Here is a 27,126-nt window from a genome sequence, read left to right on the forward strand (position 1 = left end):
CTTTTACTACCATATTGTGTAAATAAACACATGTACATAAACTCTGACTATATGAAGAAAATGAGCCTCTCTCACAGAGCAGAATCTGACAGAGGAAATGAATCATTATCACCCTGCTTGGACAGAAGGAGCCCAGGCAATTAACCACTGCCTAGAACTCCTGGATTCAACACTACCATTGCTCCTTCTGTTCCCATGTTCAAATACCTAACTATACAAAGCAACTCAAATCAAAAGACAAAATTCAAATCCCCAGGCAAATTGCTTTTAAACTATTCTAAATGTGCACAGGTTTTATTTGTGATATGGAGAGAAAACAAATTTACAGGCTTCTCATACTAAAGAATAAGTGCTGAAATAACTTGTTTAGTATTAAAAATCCTCTTGAAATTTGAAGTTCATTCTGGAAAGATTTTTCCCAACCCACCACCTCCTGCCCATCTCCCTCAACATTACGATTTTAGGTTTGGGTTTTTTAAAGCTTATATTTTGGGTAGAGAGAGGAAAGCTTTATTTTGAGATTTTGCTGCTAACAGAGAATAATCTCTGCGTGGAAGGGACTATAGTGCTTTACAAAGGGTTTTGCAGCAATATAGTAGGTAAGTGAAAACAGCAATCATCTGCACATTTAGTCCTTCAACTATTTGCCATAAAGACAGCATGCATATATATGAAACCATTATCTACAATGCATAATTTAAAAAATGCAAGACTACAATATGCTGTTCAAAACTGCCCTGATACAAAGAAAAATACTGGATACCATCTGGCTGTGCACCTAAAGGTTATATCTTCTGTGCTGACTTCCTCGAAGCAGCGACCTGACTCATGGTGCAGAACAAGTGTGTCATGAATATCCTGACTGATCATTATCAACAGATTTCACACTTCAGCAAGATCTAGCTAATGCTTTCTAGACAGGCTAAAAACGTAGGGCTTGTTATACCCCTAGTTTAGGATTAAGCAATTAGCACAACTGATATAAACCCTCAAGTTTTGCTACCGATTTTCTTACTTTTTCCTTACATCAAACAACCTCAGGTGCTGTCTTCTGCAGTGCAAAGAAGTGGGAAAAAACTATTGAATACCTTGTGCCTGAGCTGCAGAACTGTGGGAATACCCCAGAGCCAGGAGCGCTGTCTCCACCAGCTGGCTAAAGAGCACATCTTTGCGAACCAGAACGAACTCAGCATGCTCTTCTCGATTATCGTATTCAAGAGAGGCGTCTGACTGCTCCACCACACAAAAGACTGGAATCATCAAACCTACATGGAAAAAAACACCAAAAAAAAACCAACAAAGCATCAATAAGAGGAACATGAACTGTGTCATACATGTCTAATTAAACTTGTACATTAACACACCTCCTAGAAGACTTGTCGTAAGTGGAAATCTGCCTTTCTTCCTTGTGGGATAACTTTTGTTTTCTTTCCAAGGAAAATACTAAAGTCTCATCACTTGACTCATTTAAAAACCACACTAAAAGCTCTAGAGAATACAGTTCAGGAACAGAATCATAGCCAGCACGAAGATGAACAAGACTTCCTAATAAGACTTTTTCAACATTGCAGAAGTCTTCTACAGTTCTATGAATGTTCCTATTTCTTTCAAGTAATTTCTCCACATTCAACCATATGAAAGCCTGACCCAAAAATGCCATTTCTGCTTCTCTCTACAGAGTGAATGTATGGAGAAATCAGCAGAGGCTGGTCCCCCTGGGACCTGGGGGGACCCTGGGATATTTGTGCATTTTCAGACCATGGCCAGGCTTCTCACTGTACAAAGAAAATACTTTTGAATTGATTTTGTTGAAAATTATAATCTTGTGTTAGCAGCTGATGGTCACTCAGATACAGAGAGACCAATGTCTGTCTTCCCACTGCATCCATAAGGAGTGAGAGAACAACTGTTTTGGAAAAAGAATCAAGGATGAGGAGGAACCACAGAAGTGAAAAACTCAGGGGGTGGTCTGGATTCAATTTTGTTGTGTTTTATTGCAAATCTACTTTTGTGGTTACAGGATCAAGTTATCTATGGCATTAGATAAATTGTGAGGCATGAACTTTAAGGGATTCTGTACTACATGCAGTAGAGAAAGGTGCCAATTTTCAGGAAGCAGCCCCACAGTGCATCCCCAGAAGGAAGAGGGAACAGACTGAAAACCTACAGAACTGCATGACCATTTCCACCACCTGCTACAGGCCAGTCTACCTCCAGTCACAGACACTTTTTAACTGGTTACATATCACCTGTTAGTCCCTAGGTAAACTAGAAAATATTGGTGCAGAGAACAATCTCAGCCTAAAGCCATTTTCCAAATGTGCCATCTAAGGCTCATAACGTCACCAGCAAGTTCACCTCTAAATCCTCTTCTTCAGAATGAAATATAATCACTTTCAGCAGACAATAACTACAAAAAATATCTGAGTGCATTTATGAATTTCAGACACAAATCACTGTATTCCTGGACCATACACTTCTTTAAGAGAAAAAGAAGAAAAGCAACATTTCAGTTGTCCTTCACGAAGTCTATTAAATATTTTTGAGCTACTGTCAGTAGCTTCAAAACCTCATATCTACAAACCAATAGCTATGTATCCCTTCGGAGGAGTCACCCTCCCCTGAAATAAACAGAGTTTATTGACAAAGAGTCATATCAGTATCTGCTAAGGAACTTAAACACTCCGTGTCTTGAATTTCGAGAAACTAGATCTACTCTAAAATATATTTTAGATACACAATTCTCAGTGACTTATCTAGCACAGAGTGGCTCTCAATTTGACATCCTAACTGCAGAAGCTACACACTACAATATGCACTTGATGTGTTTCAGTTCTTTGTTTTAAAACACACCTCAAAATAACATGAAAGAAGGTTACAGCATCACATTGATACTGCTCCCTCTTCACTGCTTGATTCTGGGTTAAACTGATGCATTTTGCAAGTTCAAGCAGCCAAATTATAACACATAGTGCTTAAAAAAACTCAGTGAAAAAAAAATCTCTAGGTGCTTTCCTGAAGAGACAGCACATGGGTGATCATGTTCCTCAGAAATAAGTGACAAGATTTCTTTTCCTATCAAAGGTTAAAATTTGAATTCTATTTGTCCATACACCATTTAACTAGTTAAAACAAAAATAAGTCTCTTTAAGTGACAAACTTCCAGTCCTGTCGAACATACAGGCTGTCACAGCACTTTTGATGGGGCTATTAATGTCTTAGCAAAAGATTAAGATAATTGGCCAAATGCTGAGGCTGTAATATCAGTCGTGTAAATTACATTTTGGCAAGACAGAAAAGGTGGTGAAGCAAACTGATGAGAGGGATGTCACACTGTCTTTTATGCTCCTGCTGGATGCTTTCCTTGTCATACAACAGTCTCTCCTTTTCAGCACAGGAGTAGCACCTATTCTCTGCACTCATTCTTTACTGTCTGAGTACAAACACGACATTTCAAATGCAAGAATGGATGCCATACATTATATCACTTTATGGACAGTACAAAGGACCCCACACAGCTCCTGCCCATGATGACATTCCTGCCCCTTCCTGCTGCCCATGTTTGCAGGAATCCTGCTAAAGAAACAGCTTTTGGAAAAACATATCTGCACTCAGTGACTCAGAGTAGCTGATAAGCCGCTATTAGTACCTTAAAAACAGAGAGCAAAGGGCAGGTTACCACATTTGTCTGATGTGATCTGATACTGACCTATTCTCATGCCTCTCACTATAGCACCTGGAATCTTAATACTGATTTAAAAAAATAAAATAAAAAGCAACAGTAATCAAACTTATTTCCAAGTCAACCTCACTCCAAGGAAGTTTCAACTGCTTTGCTCTCTATTTCACATGGGAGAGTTAAACTGTTGTATCTCGAACGAACTTATTGCCTCGAACTTCTCTGTTTCTTAATGTTACCTGAAAATAAATATGCTTTCAATACATTAGAATCAAAAGAAAAAACTTCTGCAGATGCCAGCATGATCCTTACACGCTGATATACACCATGGTTTGCTCCTACATGCATGTATTACACCTCCAGCTCGCTACAGGGCCCTTAGAGAGAGCAATACAAGTTAGTCACTACTCACTGTCATTCCAGTTGAAGAACTTGGAGCAGTACTCAGAAAGCTGGAGACCAAGCATCCATAATAGTCTCAAATGCAGTGCTACTGCAGTGCAAGCCAGCCTTACTCATAAACCCTGGAACTCCTCAGCCCCTTCCCTAAGGAGGGATCAGCCAGAATGCCTGTGCACATGCACCGAGCGGGCTGAGGCCCCAGCACTGAAGCCTGTGCACCCGCTCTCCCAGCTCCAGAGAGGCTGCGGGCAGCGATGCTGCACGCTCATGGTACATGACACACAGCACTGCTTTTCACACAGGGAGAAAACAAGGAGCTTTCCGAGGGCTAAAAAGGGAAGAGTTTGTTTCCTTAAAAGACAAACACAACACTAGTATGTGCACAAAACATTACCAGCAATCGCAAATCACACTACAGGCTTTCGCTCTTTGATTTTGATTAACGTAACTGACTCATGAACAGCTCTTTCACGCTTCCCGCAGAGCTTTGACCCCATAGAGATGGCATCTCCATAAAATGTCAGGGGAGCACAAACCAAGATCTACAGAAAGGCTTTTATAAGGACATCCATACACAGCAAGAATTCCATCTACCCAATGAAAGAGAGCAGTGAAAAACTGTTCCCACCATTATCCATAAGAGCAGAATGATTAGCAGCAACCAATACCTCTGTATAACATACACATTTAAAGCAAATCAGAGATGAGATTTAAGCTCTGCTGTTGCTTTCATGGAAAACCTGCAATGTACAGAGAGTCTCTGTAAACATATTTGCACTTTTTGCCAACATTCTTCTAAAGGCCAGAGAAATTAAGAAGAAATTAAATATGTATCAAAGAGACCAAATCACATTTTCTCCTCCTTGCCCATTTTAATCTATAATTTCACTGAGCATTAATTAATTCTTTTAAAATTAAGATAGATATTTCATTAAAGTGAAAATCTGAGATAATATGCTGCATACGGCATTCATTTTTACAAAAAAGGACTTAGAGCCAGTTAAAAGTATTATCAACCTGCAACCAGCTCCCTGGAAAACATTTTCAGCTGTAAGACTTCCAAGTCAAAGTTGCAGATTTCTAATGACAAACTAGAAGGAAGAAAAGAAAGCAGGTATTAAAAAGTCCTGCACTGTTTCTTTTGCTTATTTACAAATAATACTTGGTCCATCACAGGCCTTTTTAAATAACAGATGTGATATTACTGGCACTTCTTTGCACGGTCTGCTTGCACAGAAGCATCACGGGCAGAGTGGAAAGCTGAGAGCTCTTATTGCCACCCACCTCTCCAGCCATTAAGTAGGGAGCTTGTGCATCCTAATAAGTACAAAATGAAGATCAACTAGAAAGAAAAAGCACCAATAAAATTCATGTCTTTTTAGATTAAAATCTCTTTCCATCAGGACAAGTTTTGAGTCCCATCTAGGTGTTATTTAATTTTATCTAATTTGAACAATTTCCAAACATCAAGTTGATTAATTTCAACAGTATGGCGTTATGGAAAGACTTACTGTACAGGGGTTGTCTAGCAGGGAATTAATAAAAAAGCCAGCTCTTTGCCCTGAGTAACATGAGGTTTTAAGACTTCCCAGATTTCTAGTGGGAATACTTCACAGCACAAGCATGTTTTCTTCTGGGAGTGAAACCCACCAAAATTATTAAAAACTGAGATCAAATGGTGGTGTCAAACCCAAAGGAAATAATTCTACAGTGGAGAGATTTTTATCAAGTGAAGAAAGTGGAAAATAAAGTTTTTGTTGTTGCTGTTATGTTTTGGGGTTTTAGTTTTTGTTTGTTGGCTGTTTTTTTGTTTTGTTTTAAACAGAACAGACACACATGCAGAGTAATCTCCCTCAAAGACAAAGCAAATTTCTATGGTTTGAGTTCAGAAATCAGGACATCTACTTGAAAATTCATAAACTACTGAAAATTCTTCATTACTTTATATAGAAAACATTTTGCCTAGCAGAGACTGTAACATGGGCCACTCTAAGCTGGCCTTTCCATCACACAGAAAAAAAAATGTAGGTAATAGCAAGAGCAGAATCCATAAATGATTATTTCCACACACACCTAAAAACCACTGAAGTATAACCAACTCTGGTCAAACTTCTAAAATGAGACCTTACTCTACAACAGAAACTAAGAAGCCCAATTAGCAAAGCATGGATTGTCTTGAGAAAATTATCTAGATGAAGATTCCGTATAGTTAACAATAAAGCATGTTTCCACAACTGGCAGTAACCACAGGAAGCAATCAAACTACAAACATTTCCTAAAACTAATCTGCTTCTGTTTTTTTCTTTAGAGAGAGACCTCTATCCAGCAAAGGCAGTCATGGGGAAAGCAGTCCATTTATTTATTTCTCTCTGAACTCAAGTAGAGCTGACCTTACATATACAGATTTGGTATTTTAACTGTCTTTCCCTTTCTTCTAAACAAATTTGAAAAAGAACCTAAACTGAGAAAAATGCTTTAAAAGGCAGAAATCGGCACGAGAGAGGTTTGCCAGTTCTCCTTTTCACATCCTGCTGCTCTAATTGAAAAGGCAGAAGCCAATTCAGTTTGACAGCTTTCATTACACAGAAATACCTGAATTTCTGCAGCAAAGATGCCATCCTGCATCCTGAAGTGTAACACAAATCCATAGTTTCCTTTTTGAAAAACTTAACCCCACCACTAAGTTCATCTAAAAAAAGGAAAATAAAAAGGGAAGCTTTAAAGCCTTAGCGTGCCACTTCTTTAAAACAGTGTAAACTGCAAATCCTGAAGTGATCAGAAATGAAAACCTAGTTAATATGTTAATAAATCAGGAGATTTCTACTGAAGACTTGACTAGCTGAAGAAACATAAAATCAGAGAATCATTTTGGTTGGAAAAGATCAAATATAACAATAGAAGATAAATTCATAATTAGAAAAATTAACTGCACTCCAAAATGTGGGGTATTTTGTCCAGTTGGCTGGAGCCTTTTCAAGAGAAAAGACACCAAATAGTACTTGGAAAAAAAGGGTTTTTTTAATCTCAACAATACGTCTGTTTAGATCACAGCATAGTTGTAGCTGATGGTGATGTGAGATCTTCTCCAGAAAATCCTGCAGAGTCCAGCCGAGGGCTGCAGATGCAGGAGATACAAGGACAGGCTAAACAAGCACAATGACACCGTTTCCACAGGGTCCCACGTACACCACTGTTCACGCTCAAGAAGGATCTGGCTTGAAGCAGATCCCACGTTCAGCCCATGGCAGTGCAATTCCGTGATAAGGTGGAAGAGACAGAGCTCCCTCATTTCAGCAAGCATTAGGCATGTCCATTAAGGCTTACTTTCAAGTTACACCATAAATTATGAATACAATTAAATTGGACAGAATATAAGTTGCCGGCACTTAACTTATTTACAATAAATGCTTGGTTTGGGTAAATGGACTGTTTTCAGCTTTTTACTTACCAAGCACCAGCTTATAACAGTCTTCTTATGAAGCTGAGAATTCTTTCACTGTAAATCTTTTTTAATAGGGACTGAAGGAATGACTTTGCAGTTGTTTGTCACTAACCACTCGGAACCATGTGAAGAAAGCTGTGTGCACACACTGACGGGCGGCCAGCGGGAAACCACTGTGTCAAATACAGGAGACTGTACCAAGACCTTTGCGACTGTACAATCCTACGCGGCATCAAGCACCTCATTACAGCAAAAGGTTTTGTTTAAAACCAAGCACCCTACTTTCTGCTAATCCTCTGCTCTCCAGTGTGTTCTAGACAAAATGCAAGATATCTGATTTTGCATATAAGCAGTAATGTGATGCTGTTAAACTCCTACTCTTCATGGGTTTATAAGCCCGCTGCAAATAATTTGTTCCAGGATGCAATTTACTAAAGAAGAGCTCAGTCCACAGATGATTTTAATACAGTGTTTGCCAAAGAAACAAAATCATGTTAAATAACATTACATTGTACAATTTTTCTTCTTAGGAGGGCCAGAGGAAGTAAAACTAAGGACAATATCTTTCTACTCCTCCTCGGCTATTTTTTCTGGCTTTACATATTCAATAAATCTGTAGGCAGGAAATGCATTTCTACATTTTATATTTTAGCCAATGGCGAATGCAAACCACAAGGTATTATTTACATCTTTCTTCAGCTTCCAGTGCTTTCTGTGGCTTCAGTCTCCCAGCCATCGCAGCTATCCCAGATCTCAGGAAGTCTTATTTATAAGTCACTACCATCTCTGCAGATGTCCTTTGCTTCTTACAGCTTAACTACCAAAAGAATCCTTCTCCTAGCTGAAATAACAGCCTTGCTGTTTAACACAAAGTATTTCAGGCCACTATCCCACCACAGAAACATATTATGAAACTCAAAACTTGATTCGATAATGCTTGAATTTCTAAAAAAATGGTAAAAAAGAAAAGCCACATTTAGACTATGTGCTGTGACAAACAAGAAATGAGAAATAGAAAAACATCAAGCATTTACCTCTGGCACAGCCTCTCCTGCGGCAGATCTGGGACAGAAGTGCTGCTCGCAGGAGATGAGACCGTTTCTCAGTCAAAATGAATCAGCTGTTTCTGGTTAGAAATCCGCTTTGCTAAACCAGCTGCAGTAACTCAAGCCCAAGTTTGAATCTGCCACACCTGTTGAGTTCACGGAGTGGGAACAGGAGCAGCCCCGCTGGGGCTTTGTGCCACCCCGCTAGCCCCTGACAGCCCAGGGCAGCCAGGAGGCAAGAGCACTTAAACAGGAGAATAAAGCACTTCCACCTTTTCAATTAAACAAGCAAAACGGAAAGCAATGATGACCCAGAGCTCAAAATACTGCTCTGAAGGAGCCCGAGTAAGAAGGCAGCACAAACAGCTGCCTAGGCTCCTCCAGCAGCAAGCTCAGCCCCAGTGTGCAGCAGCACCCCCGGCATGCAGGAATCCTGGGGAGTACCAGCACCATGCTGCCCACCAGAATCACACACCAGCCTTCCAATCCATGGAACAGAATCATAGAATCAGTTAGGTTGGAAAAGAACACTTAAAATAATTAAGTCCAACTATTCCCATTGAAAGGAGAAAGGTGAAGACACAACGGCTACATTTTTTCTAAATAAAAGAGCTCAGCTGTTTCAACTTGTTTCCCAGTTACAAAACAAGAAAAAATACACCACAGCCATACTTTGTAATATTAATTAAATGGACAATATACTCCTTTCAGTCAAAATCAGTGGAATGAACACTTCAAAAATCAGATAACTTTTTGTTAAAAAATCATCTTAAGCCATTAATTTCCTGTAAGTTTTAGGTTTTGGTTTCTTTAACTTAAAAACAAGTATAGAGTTTGTAAGGGGTTTTTAGTTTGGGGAACTGCTTTCTGTTTCTTTTCTCTCGAAAACGTAACAGAACTTGCCTAAGGGGTTAAGACTCTCTATGCCAAGTTCCACCCAAAATTATTTTTAATGACCAACATTTTTAAACCCTGAAAACTGGAACCACTAATAAGCCCTTAAATTCAGTGGTGCTAGCAGATGCCACCATATTATGTAATTTTTGAAGCAAAAAAACATCTAGCAAAAGCATTTTAATGAAGGTTCTATTAACTAGTCTCCTGGTACCAGGATAAGTCCCATGGAATGCAACAGAAAAGCCTTCATAGCTGGTTTGAGGTTTTATTTCTGGAGAAGTGCTGTAGACCACACTCGGGCCTATTTTGGGGTCTCCACTGGGACCCACCAGCAAGTTCTTTTCTCCATCGTGTCCATTCCTCTGTGAACCACTCCCTGGCAAGCACAAGAAGAAATCTCATCACCCTTTCCCCGTGTTACAAGATAAATATCTGCCAGCCTACATCTCTGCCTTCGAACCCACTTGCACGCTCCAACAGTGAGACAGACTGAATTATCTGCAACCTCCGTAACCACTGCCTCCTTCCTTGTATCTTATAGATACTGGCAGCACTAGAAAACCTAATTTCTAAGTGACAGTATCAACAGATATGGCAGAAGTGGCTATGGGCAAAAGTTACAAGTACACATGCAAGAGGACGAGCCACATCAAACTCTCTCTGAATAAATGGTGTCAAACTCAACAGTAATGGATGAAGCTCTTCATCCTGCTTCACCTTCACCAAGGGTAAGGCTGTTGCTACAGCAATATCATTACTAGATGGTATTTTTCTGGTAGAAGAAGACCACAGAACTCTTCATCAAATCTTCAGCGGGAAAATAAGTGAAGGAGAGAATCACAAATGAGAAAATGCAGAAGCCATTCTGTCCTCCAGAAGGCAGCCAGCTTCCCCCTCTGCCTCCCTTTTCACCAGTCACTACAGAGTCTTCAGACAGTCTGCACCTACAGCCCATTATGGGTCAGCAACTGGCCTCTGGGGCTTGGCCTTGACTTCCAACTCCAGTCTTTCACACCCTTGTGGACAGAGGGCAACTTCTGAGCAGCCTTCTCTTGTACTATCTTACCACAGAGTTGTGGGGGAACCACTCTACAAACATAAGATCACATATTCAACAGCTATCAGTTTGAACATTAGTCCTTTAGGAATTATTTACATTTATCTGCCAGCAGGTCACATGCATCTAATGGATTTAATCACTATCAGATCTTTATCAAACAAGTCATGAGGTCAAGGAACAAAAGTTAGATACATTCTCTTTCTCAGATATGCACAGTACACTTCATCCAGCTAGGAATATTTTGGGGCAAGGGTAGAAAAGACCTACCTATAGTCTGACCTTCTGTGTGTGGATTCACTTGTGATGAGTCAGCAATGCTTCTGGGGCTCAGCAAGATGAATTGCTACATTATTATGTACACAGAACTACACCAAAGAATTAGATACTTCTGCTAGTGCAAATGCATGTGCTCACTGAGAGGTGTTAGCCAAAGAAAGCAGATTACATCTGTGTTCCAAAGGCCGAACTGGCTCCCACTTCACTTTCAGATGCCATTCCAAATGTTGATTTATAAAGCTGTATGATACAGGACTAGAGCCAAGGCTACTGTAGCAAGGCTCTCCCCATGTATGGTACAGCAGAAAGGACACTTCTGCTTACAGCTCTAGGAGTCAGGGGAAATGGAGAACCAGGATCCCTCAACCTCAGGTCTTCAACTACAGTTTGGTTCCTTTGCAAGAGGCACACAGATGCACGGCCCCTCGGCACAGGCCTTTTCTGCCTTTTGGGTTTTAATCTGAACCCTGAGATGGCGAGGAAGCTGAAGGGCCACAGGAGAGTCCGTCCCAGGCAGCAATGGCTTAAGAGACCAAGTACTCCTATTTGCTTTCATGTCCACAGACTGGAGGAAGGCACAAAAAACCAAAATACTCCCCCTACATAAAGTAGCACAGCTTTTCATTTTGAAAGAGAAGCAAGTCATTTTTACTACCTTCTACCTGTCCATGGCATTCTCAAAGCTCATGTAGCTGGCAGGTAAATACGACACTGTGATCATATTAATGTCATCACAAAGGCTCAATACATTAATTATTATGCCAGGCCCAGACACTCAGGTAATGCCTAACTTGAGCATTACTCTCAAGCAATACACCTACTTACTGCATACTTGCTCACAGGAACTCATATCAAGTCTACTATCCAGATTTCTATCTTGAGAAACAAACTTTAAAAAAAAGGAAAATTAAAAAAAAACCTCACCCTCACACTTCTGTTACTCTGCATTTTCTCTAAGTCTAAAAATTGGTACCATGTATGACAGGTCCACCTCATTTTTCTTAATGATGTTTTTATTATTCTTTCACTCAATTAAAACAGAAATGGATATTGCATCTTCTGACTGTATAATTGTTATTGTAATCTGTTTTCGATCACTGCTTGGGAAATGGGTCCAAAACAACATAAACTATCCACAGCCTCAGAATACAAGTCATTTTCTTTTACTACGACACTTAAAGAGACATCTATCATGTTGCTCCGCTAACATGTTTGTATTATGGCAAAGAAGTTATTTGTAAGTTGTGAAAAGACATTATGAAAATCACCTTTAACTCTGAAGTACTGTATAACTCATAATTTATAACTACACTTCTTAATAACCATTCAAAATAATAAGGCTGGAAATTGTGCACATCTAATTTTAATATATAAATAATGGAAATGCACATAAACCAAAATATGCTCAAAATATGAATTTATATTACTCTCAAAAAACTAGGCTGGTTATAGTTTTGAAAATAACATGCTTCATTTCCAATATACGCCTGTCAGTTAAATTTATGGCAAAACATTCTCCCTGAGTTTAGATTACCAAGATGGTAAATACTTCTTTGTAAGTTTCCTCACTTATCTGAAGCTTCCGTCCAAATGCTGACAAAAGTCAGCAACTTCTCAACAGTGAAGTGTTGGTGATACCCAAGTAAAGACAGACTAATCCAGCCCCTTCTCAACATTTCAAATAGAATGGAACAGCTGAGAGAGAGACAAAGTAACCTTGTGGCTGTATGCAGCCATACAAATCATGCTTTTGATATAAGAAACTCCCCTCCCGACATTTCATGCCAGGTTTAGTACCTTTGAAAAGATCTGCTGTCAATAGTGCATCTTTTCATCTCACTGTGTGTCTTTGGGGAACAAACAAGGGAGCTTGTTTAAGTGGAAGATATTTCTACTGCATTCTGAAAAAGCAGAGGGTAAATATTATCTCAAGAGATGCTGCAGCTTCATATAAAATAGTGTCTGACAGGTATTAAGATTTTTCTGACCTTCTTTACCTTGTTCACATTGCTACTAACAAGGTACAGTTGTGCTTAAATTATTTAATATTGCATGTCCATCTGATACAAGGACATCAGTTAGAGCACAATGACTAAACATTTCTAGCCAGATAATTAGCCAGATAATTTTCCATTTAGAAAACAAGTCATATGCTTAGACTCTTATCTAGAGCTACCTGTCCTTTTTCTTCATGTTCTTTCCGTTCCCTTCATACAGCTTCTACAAATAATGACAATCTTCTTTTTACAAACATCACTGCATGAAACACCAATAATCATTCAGCATTTGACAAGAAATTGAAAATATATCTTGAGTTCATACACAGTATTCCTGCCCTAGCGTCCAGTTTACCATAACATCGATGCAGGGCTCACACTTCATTTTTTAAACAATCTGTAAATTATCTGCGTAGTTTTATTCTAAGCAGAAGTGCCTCCTGGAACAGGTTTTACATAAGTCCTCAGATACTAGCAACATTGACATTCACACCTTTAAAAATCAGAGTAAGAATTACACTTAAAAAACCCAAAGCAAAACATAGCACTAACCAACGAATAAAACAAACAAACAAAACCTTTCAAACATCTTTTGTAAGAATATTTAAATGTCAGCAGCCCTAAACTGCTAATAGACAAATGCCAAAATCTTGTATATTTGTAAATCTTCAGGGGACACTCACTAAGCTAGCAAATAGATTTAAAAATTAAAAAAACCAAACAACTAAAAATACTGCTTTATGGTTTTTCTAAAGTTCCTTGAAAGAGAAGAAATAACACTGGAAATATAAAATTTTTTTTTTCTTTACCAATATTCAAATCAATGCAAATGAAGACTGGGACAAAATATACTCAATACATGCAGTACGTACTTTCATAGAAGTTCCTTGAAATAGAAGAAATAACACTGGAAATATTTTATATTTTTTCCTTTACCAATATTCAAATCAATGTAAATGAAGACTGGGACAAAATATACTCAATAGATGCAGTACGTACTTTCATACAAAGCGCAGGGACTCTGGATAAAAAAAATCCCCAACTACAGAATAGTGACAATATGGACATATAACACATTAAAGCATATCACACATTAAAGCAGTCAACACTTGGGAATGGCCATGAGAACCTCAACTAGGTGAGCTAACAACTGCCCCCAAATGAAATGGCAGAGTATTTTCTGTCTTTCATAGCACTAATCAATGTAAACTCATTTGTCTGTAGCCCTGCAGCAGAGACGCTGCTGATGAGCATTCTGCAACAAGTACAAAGCTTCTTGGAGGGCAATTTTTTTTAGTATCGCTAGAGGCTAGAAAACATTTCTCAAAAGCCCTCAAATACTCAGCTGCCTTTTGTCTGCTGTGACTATTTCTTACATCTGCATTAGTGACACATGCCACCGTGGGGACTGATGCAGCTGACCCCGGACATTTGGTACAGTAGGAACCAATTACCACACGGCGATTTTTTCAGAGCTAGAAAGGGCTCTGGCTCCTTGTTCAACACAGCGGGCTGGTTTCAAAGCCACTGCGAGCTTCAAAAGGACAGCACGCTCCTTTGGTAGTTACAGAGTATGAATCAGGCACAGGTTATCTCCAACAAACCCCCGTACTATCAATTCAAAGGGACTTGGTAATACTTTATACCTTGAAAAACTGAGCCTTTAATCTGAAAAACACAGCAGTAGTTACTAATTTAACTAAATTATGAGGGGCAGTAATTAAAGGCCTAACTTAGCTATGCCTTGCAATTTGGGACTCAAAAGAAAATCTTCCCAAGTTTTACAGATTTTCAGCTATTTTGAAAAGTTTAAAAATAAGATTTAAAAGCAGGTTAAGGACTGCTCAATCACAAAAATAAGAATTTTCCTAAACAGGTCACACAGATGTTTGGATAAATACATGACTGCAATAAAACTCTCCATTTTACAGCACCATAGTTGTCATGTTGTATTACCATGTTCTGTGTCAATGCGAGTGACAAAAATCTTACTGGTTCAAGTATTTTACTTAAGCTCCAGACCACCGCTGTGGCCCTTTTGCTCCCCATTCCACACAGACAGCTCTAAAGAAAACATCAATAATAGAAAGTAACTGCAAAAATAAATATTCGGGAGGCTAGCCTCTCCATGAATACTAAACTCAAATACTTTTAAAGGAATCCTAAAGTAAGTGATACCATCTGAAAGTCTGTGCTACAAACTAGAAAGTTTCAATATGACATAGCTGTCTATTGAAATGATGACTTGATTACAGTTATATTATGCCAGGTTTTTTCTATTTTTAAATAAAGATAAAATTTTCAGCATCACAATTGTATTTAAATAGAATATAATGAATCCACAAAATTAGATATTTGGGAAAGGAATCCTCAAACTTCACTTCTAAGTGTTTATTTATAACACTAAAAGGTTAATACTGCTTGTTGGTTTTGCTTTGATGTCCGAACTCTTCATCTAAATTCGGAGTGGAAAACAAGTCACTATTTAATTTCTTGAAAATACGTTACCTCATTGGCATCTTTATAGTTTTTAGTATGATTTTGCCGTCTTCTTTAGGCACAAAAAACAGCTCTGGGGAGTCACTGAAACCTTCTGTTAAGGTGAGTTTGTCTAAGAATTGCCCTATAAATAATTGACAATAAATATACTATGCTCCATCCCAGTGAGCTCAAGAAAAGGCAGGATCCAAGTTAAAAAGGGAAGAGTAAAGAGAGAATTAATATAGCTTATTTCAATTATGTTGGTTGCTTTTTCTTTCCTTTGGTTTATGATAAGAATAACAGCATGCAGTTAACTAACATGGCCATGGGTGTGGAAAAGAAACAGGGAGATGACTTGAAACACTTAGGAACTGTTGCAGGGGAAAGAAAAAAATCTTACTACCACTAATCTTAAATCTTGAATTCAAAATTGTTGGTGTCTTTCTGCAGATGCAACTTAAGGGTTCCAAAATTACCCTAAACATCAAATTATGTCTAGGTCATTGAATGGGTGGATACCCTATATTCTGTTTAATGCATATGTTCAATTGTACACGCACTTCAACCAACTGTGTCTTTATTTTAATAACAGACCAAGTACTGAAAACACATAAAGAAAGACTATTTTTCTACCTCAGCAAAAATATGGCTGATACACTGCATGACCCTTCAGGAATGACTGCTCTGTTTGTTCTATTTACATGATATAGCCTTATTGGAAAAGGGAGAAAGGGGTGAAAATCAGCAAAAATTCCAGAAACTCGTTTTTAACAATCAGTCCCAAAAAAAACTGTCTTGCTTTTCTTACTGTTCCTGTTACAGGTTTCTCCCTCATTATACATCAGAAACACGTAAAATGCAAGATTTTACATTTCTTCCAAATCCCTACTGAATCATATAAAATTAAATGCAACATTTTCCAACTATGCAGCCACAGACAAAATATAAAATATAAACATAAAACATAAAAACACATCTATGCTGGTTCCTGAAACTAACAAGGATTTGCGGCTTTCACGCTTGTGTATTTCAGCGCACTTAATTCTTTCCAACAGCTCCATATTTCTTTCAGGCAGCAGAGAGGTATTCTTCATCTAATGCAGGAATCTAAAACTTAATCTTTCGCTTTGCTCAATTCCTAAGGACAAGTGAAACACACTTCCTTACTGCTTTCAGGACGCCATGTTAACTAACCACTTCGAACAGAGGAGCAAATTTGATCAGGCTGTATTCTTCCATCTGCATAAAAGTGAATTTTTGCTCCAGTCAAGCGCTTTAAATCCTTGTAAAAACATAAAAGGTAGTACAAAGCCTACTGTATTTTTACAAAAATATGTAGAATGGACTTGGACAAACAGCTCTTTAACCATCAGCCTGTGTTTCTGCCACCCCAGAGGTATATTAAAACTGATTTCTAACTACACTTAAGCAGACATGGCCACAATGCACTGAACTTTAGGGGGCTCACAGCAATCAGCAGCAGCACTTCGAAGAGTCACTGCATCCACATTTCTGTTACATCTGACTTCGTACAAGCTCCGTAACTACAGCTACTGATTAACATCCTGATCATACACTTTTGTTTGAATTCCCCGAAAGCTTTTCCTTCCATTAGCATTTTGTAAATTGAATCACGGTTTTTAACAGTTAAATTAATATGAACATATCAGACTGCATCAAACTAATCTAAACAAAAAATATTTTGCCATCATTTCCTGTTTTAAATTTGAACTTGTTCCCTTAGATATCATTTGATTCTATGCTTCTTTTTCAACAAAATCAAACTTCAGAACAGCTCATTCGGCATCCTGGCATTTTAAGCTGCTTTCAGAAGCTTTTGACGCTTATTTTCTACGCTCTTCAAATCAACACACACATATATATGCACATCCACTCTTACACAAACAGGTTCACAAACTGCAATCAACAATTCTGTAAATATAAGTTTCCTAGTCATTAATCATCCCCCTTTTTTTTAATCCTTATGGAGTGAATTACTAACTGAGAGGAGACGCCAATTCTAGTAAGTGAATGTTACCCAACAGGGATATAAAGCTGTCAACACCATAGTGCTCTTGCTTGCTCTAAACTCTCTCCCAGGCTTCATATGTTTTTTAAAGCGATATTAGTCTTTTTTTCCAAGGAACCTTACTCTCCTTAAAATCTGAGCACTTGTGTTTTATTACATACAGGTTTTAAAACAGACTGGTCAGATAACAGTTGAAATATTTCAGAAGCACTGGGTTAGTCAGGCAAACCAAAACTGGACTCTAATACATTGGACTGGCGCTAACAACATTGTAAACAGTACCAAAACTTTTTAATCCCCTATTAAACACAACCTTTAAGACCTCGTTTATCTTTTTAGTGACCTTCACTAGATTATTATAGCTGCTGTAATGGCCCTCTGAATTAAGGACATTCACGTTAGGAATAAAAAACCAGGAAAGTCATAGCGCAAAATTTCTCATGAGAACAATTGATTTTCTGTCTGCATTACATAAGCTAATTTTAAAACACTTTTTCACTCACAAAACTAGAGAGAAAGCTAGAAACACCGATAGCATTATATTTCTCTATTTCTCAGGGAAGTCACTAGAAAAATAATTGCAGCAAACAGTACGATTATAAAACTGGTTACCAAAGGTCATCACACTCATCATAGCTGCAGATAGTTGAGAGCTTATTGCTCTGCTCTCACGAGTTAACTTCAGAAACTGATATTATTACAACAAAAAGCCACTTGACAAATAGGAAGGAATTTCAGAATTTACATATCTAAGGCCCAAAATGAGATGAGAAAAAGAATTGCTAACATTTGGCATTGCTTTCAAAATCTTTATGTACACATTATGGAATTAAAAATAAAACAAAAAAAACTTAAATGGTCTCTAGTTTTCGGTAGAGTATTTCCATTTTTGTCCTAAATACAATTCACATTCAGTAAGTATTAGCACTTGTTAAAGCCCAAGAAATAAGAATAAACACAAACGCTGGCAACTGAAGCCTTGCATGTCACTTCACTATGACTTTCAATAGTTTCCTTTTTGTCAGACTCTAGGCACAATAGTAGGAGAGTCTCTATCAGTATTTACTTCAAATAATTTTTATACTAATTTACCAGCAAATTTAAAGTAAGCCCATCCACAAATGTCTACTGATTCATTCCACAACTCCAGTGAAAAAATTACTAACACCACAGTAATCACTGCAAAGACACAGACTTCCAAAAACACCTGAAACAGGTGTGATCTGCATTCAGGAAAAGATCACTTGATCATAACAGATTCTTAAAGATCAAACTTGAAAAAGAGCAGAAGGAAAATATCTGGAAATTAGTTATGTTGATTTATTGTAAGAGTATTTCCAGGAGAAAAAAAAAAATCAATTTTAAACAGCACCATTATCTTATTAAAAAAAAAGTCTGCCTTAACTAATTTAGTATTGAGTATTATAGAACCTAGGTAAGTATTCAGAAAGGAGTAATTTTTTTCTTGCTTTCACTATCAATAAGGAGTAATGAATAACCTTTATTATGAACAGCCTAAACCCAAAGAGACTGAGACTGTTTAAAGAACAGCAGCTAAGGAAAAAGAAAAAAAATTACTCCTGCATTTCTTATTTCCCCACACTTCTACACTCCAGTCTACAACACCTTTATACATGAGCTGAAAAGTAATGAATGAAAACTCAAGCTCTTAAAAGTTTGCTTTCAGAAATCAAAGTCTTTTTCTTAAGTGGAAGTGATCTTCCACAGCTTAATAGGCCAGATTCAGGCTGAACCACCAGTATAACTATAAAAGCTGCTGAATTTCTCTTGGATAATACAGCTGCAACTAGAAAGCAAGCATATATTCCAAAACATTTAAAAGAGTTCTGTTAAAGGATATTTCTATAAATGCCCCAAGGAAAAATATTTCAGCTCTAATTCTAACATTCCTTTAAAAATCAAGCAGCTTTAATGCCCAAGTCTTGAAAAAGGCATGTAAAACTATATACGTTACTTTTTACATGATTAACTAGTTCCTTTTTACAATTATTCAACAAATTATTTCTTCAGCAATTTCTAAGTGGAATAGTATTACAAGTCTGTCACTGCAAAGCTGTTTCTTCTTCTATACACTGGAGGAACACAGAGAACAGGATTAAAAACTAGATATATAGAAACATAAAAAACTAGTGAGCTCTCTTACCCTTCATTAGGTATATAAATGAATCCTACGCTTTTAAAATAAAATCTGCAGCTCCTTAGCAAACTTCAGCAATTAGGAAGCCTATTGAGCCAAAGAGGTCTAAAACAAGCATCTAATGGTAAAATCGCTAAATAAACCTCACGTAATAGGGAGTCATGTGACGACCATTTCAATGTATCTCTCGAAATGCCAGTTACACAAACTCCTTGTGTACAAACAACTACAATTATGTGTTACTGCTCTGCTCATTTTAAAACACAAATGCAGAGGTTTTTTAAGGTAAAGTTATTGGTGGCCTTTCCTGCAGTATTCTGTTCACAAAAGCTGGTTAATTTCAAGATTTTTAAATATATTTTTTCTAACACGAGGCTGCACTGTCTCAAACACGACAGCATCAGAGTTAAGAGGAAAAAAGAAGGCATTTAAGAGAAGTAACTGGAAAGTTTATCTGCTTGGAACAAAAGGAGGGGAAAAAAGCAACCATGCACTTAATATCCTCTTAACACAAAACTGACCAGCAACTTGATAACAAAGTAAGAAAGATTAAGTATTCTAAAGAACCGCAGGAAAACTGCAAAACTAAAGCTCAATATATCTGCTGAAAGAGCTGAACCTTACACATGCCCTATCCTCTTTTACAACAACTGCTACAAAATGCTACTTACCGAAAGAAAAATAAAATCCCAAAATGCAACCATAAACGCTACCATTTTTCCCACCCTGGTGACCCTATTCTTAAAGCCGTGACGGCGGGTGCTACCGCAGCTAAACTGGTGTCACCTGCATCCGCGAAGGCAGCCCGCCCGCCCGCCCGCAGCCCGGAGGCGCAGCCCAGGCACGCCGCCCGGCCGCGGCCGTGCCCTGCGGGAGCGCGGCGGGCAGGGGATGCCCGTGGGCTGCCCCAGGGCAATCCGCACCAACAAAGCGCCGAGCGCAGGACATGCTCTCACCCCGTTACCCTCCCGCAGGATCAGCGCTCGCCTTTTGAGAGCTGCCCGGCCAGAGCCCGGCCCGGGGTGGCCTCTTTCGGCAGGCGGCCTTCTAACACCGGAGGGCTGCGCGCCGCATGCCCGGTCCAAGTCTTCCCGCAGATCCCCATCACCGCAGCGGTGCCGAGCAGCCAAATGCTTGCCCAGGAAAGCGGGCAGCAGCCCTCCAGCTGCCGCTCGGACTTGCCGGGCCCTCCGCGCACGGTGCCGACCCGCCCGCCACACGCTCCCCCCGGGCCCGCCGCCCTGCGCGCCCCGGGCGTCGGAGCCGCCGCGAGCGCGGCCGCACGGTTACCTCCCACGGGCTTGGTGACGGCGCCGTTGGGCCTCCCGCGGGTGCCCATGGGGCTGCCGTTCTGCTCCAGCCTGGCCACCTTCCCGGGGGGGGGCCCTTTGACATCGGGGCTGCCGCTGCCTCTGTCGGGGCTGTCCCGCAGACAGGGGCTCTCGCTCCTCCGCTCCATGCTCGGGGACGCTGCTCCCGCTGGCAGGTCGCAGTAGAAGGAGCACGGACCTAGGGCGAGAGAAACAAGGGGCGCTTCAGTGGCCGCTGGCCAGTACCGGGCCCCGCTCACCCGGCCGGGCCCCCGATGCGCGTCTCCAGAGCGCTTCAGCTCCGTGAAGCCGGGCGAGTAGCGGCCGGGTGCGACGCCGCACCGCTCCCGCCGCCGGAGCCGGCCCCGCTGGAAGCGAGCGGTTCCCCTCACCCGCCCGGCGCCAACCTGCCGCGGGCGGGGGCAGGCAGTGCTGCGCCCCGGCTCCCATCGCGCTCGGCAGGCAAGCAGCCCGGCCGCCTGCCGCAGCCAGGTGCTGCGCCCCGGGTCCGGCCACAATCCCGGCCCACCCCCGGGGGCCGCGGGGAAGAGGCTGCCAGTCCAGACGGCCCCGCTGGCACGGCCCCCCCGCGCCGGCCAGCTGTGCAGCCACGGAGTAGCCGGCTGCTGGCGAGGAAGCCTCTAGCGAGCGGCTCCCGCGAACTGCCGCTGTACTTACTGCTTATAGCCTGTCTGTAAGTTGGCTGAGTTGGGCTCTGTCCATGGATCAGAAGTAGAGAATCCAGGGTGGAAAGTTTTCCTGTTTCCTTCTCCCACGCCGCGTTCTTCGCTTCTACTCCTTCCCCCCACCCCCAGCCCCTTCCTCGCCCTCCTCCGGGGGTGCTGAGGCGGCGGGGCCGGGGCGGTTTCCCGCGGGGCGGCAAGGGTAGAGCCCCGTCCCGGAGGGTCCCGGGTGGCGAGCGGAGCGGAGAGGTCGGGACGAGGGGGCGGGGAGGCGTGGGGCCGTCGGCTGCGGCGCAGAAGAGAAGGGAGAGGGAGCCGACTTCTCACACCTTCAGCGGAGAAAATCAATACCGGGGGAAACAGGGGGAGGAGAAGAGGAGGGAGCGCCGCTCTCCCGGGCTCCGCGGCGGCGGCGAGTGCCTGGCAGCGCGGAGAAGTGGCGGCGGCGGCCCCCCGTGTGTCACTTTCAATCGCTCCCTCCTCTGCCAACGACAGCAGCGGCAGGAGGGACTCGCCACAGAGAGCAGAGAAACGGTTATTAGTTGCGTTGAGTCATCGAGGCAAAGTGAGTCCTTTTTGGGGTTGTCCTTGCTTTCGGGTTTGGTGTATGTGCACGCCTGTGTGTGTGTGTCTGCCTGTCTGTCTGCGCGGCGTTCCCGTCCCAGGGCTGTGCATCCCAAACATCGCCACCCCTCCTCGCCTTGACACCCCTCCCCCTCCCCGCCCCCCCGCAAAAATCAAGTCTCGCTGCTACCTCGGAATCGGGCACAGACGGGCACGCAGCAGCCCACCTCCTCCCGGCCCGGCCCGCCCCGCCGAGCCCCGGCCCCGCTGCGCGCACGGGTGGGAGGCAGAAACCCACCTGGCAGGAAATTAAAGACCAATAAATAAATAATACATCTCGCACGCGAAAAAGGAGCGCAGTGCCGCGCGAAGGGAGGGCAGGCTGGGTGGGGAAGGGGAAGCGTGGCAGGACGACGCGGTGGTGACAGGAGAGCCCCAGGGCAGAAAGGCGCAAGGGCAGGGGCAGCCGGGCTGGGGGAGGGCTGAGAGGGAAGGAGAGGAGGAGGAGCCGGGAGAAGGGGAAGGGCGGGGGGGCGGATGGCGGGGAAGTGGGAGTTGGGGGACACCGGGCCGACCGAGGAGGAGCAAAGCTGCCACCGGCATTCAGTCTACACGCCCGGCTTGGTCCGATGCAACCCGTGCGACCTCGCCGCGTCCTGCCACCCGCCCCTCACCCCCGTCCCCCTGGGAACCGACCGACGGCGGGGATCCTCCCGCAACCTCTCTCCGCCGGGGCGAGGCCACCGTAACTTTTCGCGGTGCGGTGGGGGCTGCCGCCCCGAGGGCCGGTCGCGCTTCCTCCAGGCCTCCGAGAGCCAGCGACCGGCCCCAGGTAGGGCCCCGCCGTCGCCCTGTTCTCCGCGCCCGGCTCCAGGCAGTTACCGGGGTGGTCCTGAATAATTGATGGCGGGGGCCACGAGAAGGTGACAAGCGGGCAGGGAAGCGCTACTGCTGCCGCCGCTAAATTATTTAATAGCGGAGCTCCGGGTAGAGCAATGACAGCGCTACCGAAGTGCAGCCAGTGGTGCGAGCAAAGCTCCGGCCGGGAAGTCGCAGCGGGGCGGGATCGAGCCCCTCACCAGTCCCAGGGCGGCGAGCGGTCACCCGGCAGGCAGGCAGTCCCCTCTCTCTGATGCAAGGTGCACCGCGCCGCTCCCCGGGGCCGGCGGCGGCGTGGGAGCGTCTCCCGGCGGGGCCATGCCCCGCGGGCGCCCCGAGGACCCGCAGCGCCCCCTGCCCGGCCCGGGGGGCGCGGGGGAATGAGCCGGCGGCCCCGCGCCGCCGAGCCCTCGCCGCCCGCCCGGCGGCGGAACGAGACCCACGTTAAGGTGGACCGAGGGAATCCCTTCAGGCGGAGGGGCGCGGGCGGCGGACGGGCGGCGGGGAATGAGCCGGCGGCGGTGGGTACCCAAAGTGCCCCGACGCCCCCCTCCTCCACCTCCCCCGCCGCCCGTCCGCGGCTGGCTCCCTGCGCGGCGCCGCCCTCCCTGCCGTGCTCCCTTAAGAGCTCTGTCTTTTACGGTGGCGCCGGAGGGTCAAAAAAAAGGGGGGTTAGTGGGGAGCGGAGCCCCCCGTCCGGGCACGGCGATACTGGGGACCTGCGGGAGCATCACGGCCACCGGGCAGGCCTGGTGACAAATCTGCGTTCTTCCCGTAAGCGCCTGGGGACAGCAGGGCGGGCAGCCGTGGTTGCCCCGAGCCCACATGCAGCCGTCCCAGTGCTGCCTCGGGGTTTGGAGGAGGGTCAGGTCCCCACAGGCGATCGGCTGCCGCCGGTACCGCTGCGCCCTCCTTCCCTCCGAGCAGCAGTGACAGCCCACCCGAGCGCTCGGGTGTCCCGGTGAGCTCCGGGCCGCCCATGAAAATAGTGCCAGGAGAAGCAGCGGATCTCGGGCAGGGTAAGAGAAATCAGCCCTTCGTTCCACATCCGACCTCCGGGCCGGCCCCGAAAAGCAGTGCCAAGTGCGGCTTTCCCCGCCTCGGCCGAAGCACTCGTGTCTCTCCCGCCTCGGCAGGGGCAGGGGGACCCGCCGCCGAAGTCTGGACGCGGTGCCAGCCTTGCCCCGGGACAGCAAGCCCGGGTGGGAGCCGTGTCCCATCGCCGGCTGAAGTCGGGGGGAGCCGGAGAAGATACGGGGAGCAGCGGAAGGCCGAGGGCGGGGGGCCGGGATACCGCCAGGGCCGGGGCTCCGGGAGCGGTCGGAGAAGCGAGCGGCGGTGCCGGGAACGCGCAGGCTGCGGACGAGAGAGCGCGGCGGCTGCCCCAACCAGGTCTCCTGCTTTCCCTCTCGGAAACGAGCCTCAAAGTTTGGAGAACTCTCTGTTTTCTTTTTAAATAACGCGATCTAACTTTTGTCCCTTGCCCCCCACCCTCCCAATTTTAAAAAGCTCAGCAGTATAGAAGTTAACGTTCTTACATGGAAGTTAACGTTTTCTACCAGCTATTGAATAATTGAATAATGTTTTGTTCTTACCTTTGATGTTGAACTACGAATGCCCGCGGATCAATGGCCAGAAAGTTAGAAGAATTGGTGATTTAGGACTTCAGTACTTCTGGAAAAAAAAATGCCAATGGTTTAGCCAGGATCTTCCCTGTCTGATTCGTTACTATTATTATATCTGATGATGTGGATGGATGGAGAGACTCAATCCAAGCCCATTAATGAGGTATTTTATAAACACCACCGTCTGAAGATCTTCATTTACATTTTGTCAGTGATCCTTTCCTTAACAGCGGAGACGTGTGGCGACAGCGCGATTACAGGACTTTAGTAAAGCTCCTATAAGAGTACAACTGGCTTGTTAATCGATTAATATTTTATTAAGTGTAAATATTTTATAAAGTTTTTAGGAAAACTATCGATTCTAAATTATTAAACTAGTCAGAAGGGCATTTGAATAATGCATACAATTAAATACATTTAAATATATATGTAGCGATTGCTTCATTTGCAATGAATCCCCTGCACCTTTCTCTTGCTTTCGTTTTTTTCTCCACGGGCAGCTGGTTTCTCATTTCCGCGTTCACTGGAATATCACGATTACCAAATATGTGTTTGGTCCGTATTTATAAACTGAATGTTTACATAAAATACTCCGAGAAAATAACTTTGAAATCGGAAGCCGTAATGATTTGAAAATTTTGACGCGGAAGCAAAGGGGCTTGTTAGTGAAACCGAGGGAAACGTAACCGAGTTCGTATAAATGTTGTTGGGTAACTTCTGTTTTGTAAACATCACTTAATTTATGAAATATGATGATTTTATGAAGTATGATGCTTATTTTTCTTTTACATATTTTTTCCCAATAAAAGACTTTTCTCTCTGTTTCGAATTACAAACGCTTTTTTTCCCCAACTGCATGATTTTCACATGTCCCTATTTCCACTGGAAAGAAAAGATTATTATTTCCCATTGCTTTCCTCACATGTCTTCAATGTCGCAATTTAAAAACCACTGTTTTTTAAAAATAATAATAATATTAATAACCTATTTTTCTTTTTCTAACATGAACTCCGGTACGAGAATTTTCTGCTCTCTCATTCTGACGGGAGCAGGAGTGGATGCGCTCCGCGTGCCCAGCGCTCCTTGTTACTGAAGTTTGTGGAGCCCTTCAGTCGTTGATTACCAAAAAATTTTGAACAAAAACACCTCCTTGGAAAGGTTTGGTTTTCATTAACTACCGCTTTTAAAGCCAAAACGCATGGAAGCGATCTCTGTGCCCACACAGGCTTCAGAGGCGGGCGGCTGCAGCCGGGGCTGCCGCGACCTCCCGGGCCTCGGCTGCCCGCGATGCCGCCCCCCGGGCCGGGCAGCTCTCGTCCTACGGAGCCGGGCCGAGAGCCGGCCCGCGTGGCTCTCCCCGAGGCAGGATCCGCCGGGCGTTCTCCTCGTCTGCTGCTTTCTCCCCCTTCCACCCGGTATTTCCCAGGGGCTGCGGCTCCCGCGGGACGACAGCCTCCCCGCGGGGCTCGGCCGGGGCTGAGCGCTGTGGCCCGGGCCGAGGCGAGCTCCCCGGCGCCGCACGCTGGGGTCCCGGGGACACTGACCCACCGCCCGCGGGCACCGTCTCCAAGCGCAGAGGACCCGGGCTGCCACAAGGGCACAGTGGCCGGCGGGCTGGGAGCGACATGGCCCCCAGCACCGGCGAGGCAGCTCTGGGTCCCTTCGGGTTGGCGGCTGTAGTCCGCACTGCCAGCACGCCGGGTCAGGAGGAGAGAGGAGAGGGGAGAGCGGATCCCACAGGCGAGGGCTCCGGTCTCTGCGCTTGGCTCGGGCTCCATCGCGGCGGGACCCGAGCCCGCGGATGCTCCTGCGGGCCGCGGCCGGGACCACCCGCCCGACCCGTCCCGGCGCCTTCGCCTTTGCACAGCGCCATCGCGCGGGCACTGGCGCCGGCGCAGCCCGAGGCGGCCGCTGCTNNCGGCGCGGAAACGGCGCAGCACCTGCCGCGGGCCGAGCGGGCCCCTCCCGCCGCCCTCCGCTGCGCCCTCGGCCCTTGCAGCGCCGCTCCGCCCTGCCACCTTGCCCGCCGCGCCATATGCCCTCGAGGCTCCGACACCCTCTCCCGTCCCGCGGCCCGGCCCGGGCAGAGCGGCGGCCCAGACAAACCGGCGATGGGCAGCGCGTAAGGACCGACCTCCTGCCCAGCCGCGCCTTATTGGCGCTCCCCTCGCGGCCCGGGAAAGGCGCTGGGCAGCCGAGGAGCCAGGCCGCCGCTGCGGGGTGGCCCCGCCATCGAGCGCTCGCTGTCGGGGACGAGCCATCTAACCCTGCCGCCGTAGGAGGGGTTCTCGTCCCTCCGCATTACCGCGATCCCTCTTTCCCTCTTTCGGCGGCAGGTTCACGAGGGGAAGCCGAAATGAAACGAAAATGTCCTTGAGCCCAACAGCGGGAGGAGCCCGGCTCTGCCCGCATCACTTCGAGGGGAAAGCTCTGGCTCCAGCCGACAGTGCCGGCGGGAGCACGGCACCGGCCACCGTCCTTTCCCGGCCACAAGCCGCTGCTTTCCCCCTACAACTCAAGCCTAAAACGGCGGCTGTCCGGAGGGGGAGCGCGGCGGCTGCTGGGGCCGCCTGGCAAGTCCCCCAGCTCCGCGGCATA

At 44.7% G+C, this 27,126-nt stretch overlaps 2 protein-coding genes across 3 annotated transcripts in view; one reads left to right on the forward strand and one right to left on the reverse strand.

The window, feature by feature from the left end:
* Positions 1-25,345, reverse strand: part of SATB2 (SATB homeobox 2) — a 130,942-nt gene extending 105,597 nt beyond the window's left edge. Inside the window, exons 1-3 of one of the 2 annotated variants that reach the window (XM_039698411.1) lie at positions 21,456-21,586; positions 20,758-20,976; positions 1,089-1,265 (exon numbers count right to left, since the gene is read on the reverse strand). In XM_039698411.1, the coding sequence (XP_039554345.1) occupies positions 1,089-1,265; positions 20,758-20,926 (346 nt within the window). In that variant the 5' untranslated portion in view covers positions 20,927-20,976; positions 21,456-21,586. Of the gene's footprint in view, positions 1-1,088; positions 1,266-20,757; positions 20,977-21,455; positions 21,587-24,498 lie in introns of those variants that run through there. The other variant, XM_039698419.1, reaches the window with a different exon arrangement.
* On the forward strand, positions 23,252-25,357 carry LOC120497218 (RNA-binding protein MEX3D-like). Its single transcript, XM_039698425.1, has 2 exons — positions 23,252-23,922; positions 24,040-25,357. The coding sequence occupies exon 1, from the start codon at positions 23,284-23,286 to the stop codon at positions 23,866-23,868; it is 585 nt and encodes a 194-aa protein (XP_039554359.1). The 5' UTR covers positions 23,252-23,283; the 3' UTR covers positions 23,869-23,922; positions 24,040-25,357.
* The last annotated feature ends 1,769 nt before the right edge of the window (positions 25,358-27,126 follow it).

The sequence above is a fragment of the Passer montanus genome, unplaced genomic scaffold (genome assembly GCF_014805655.1).
Source record: "Passer montanus isolate IOZ18808 unplaced genomic scaffold, ASM1480565v1 scaffold1, whole genome shotgun sequence".
Lineage (NCBI taxonomy): Eukaryota > Metazoa > Chordata > Aves > Passeriformes > Passeridae > Passer > Passer montanus.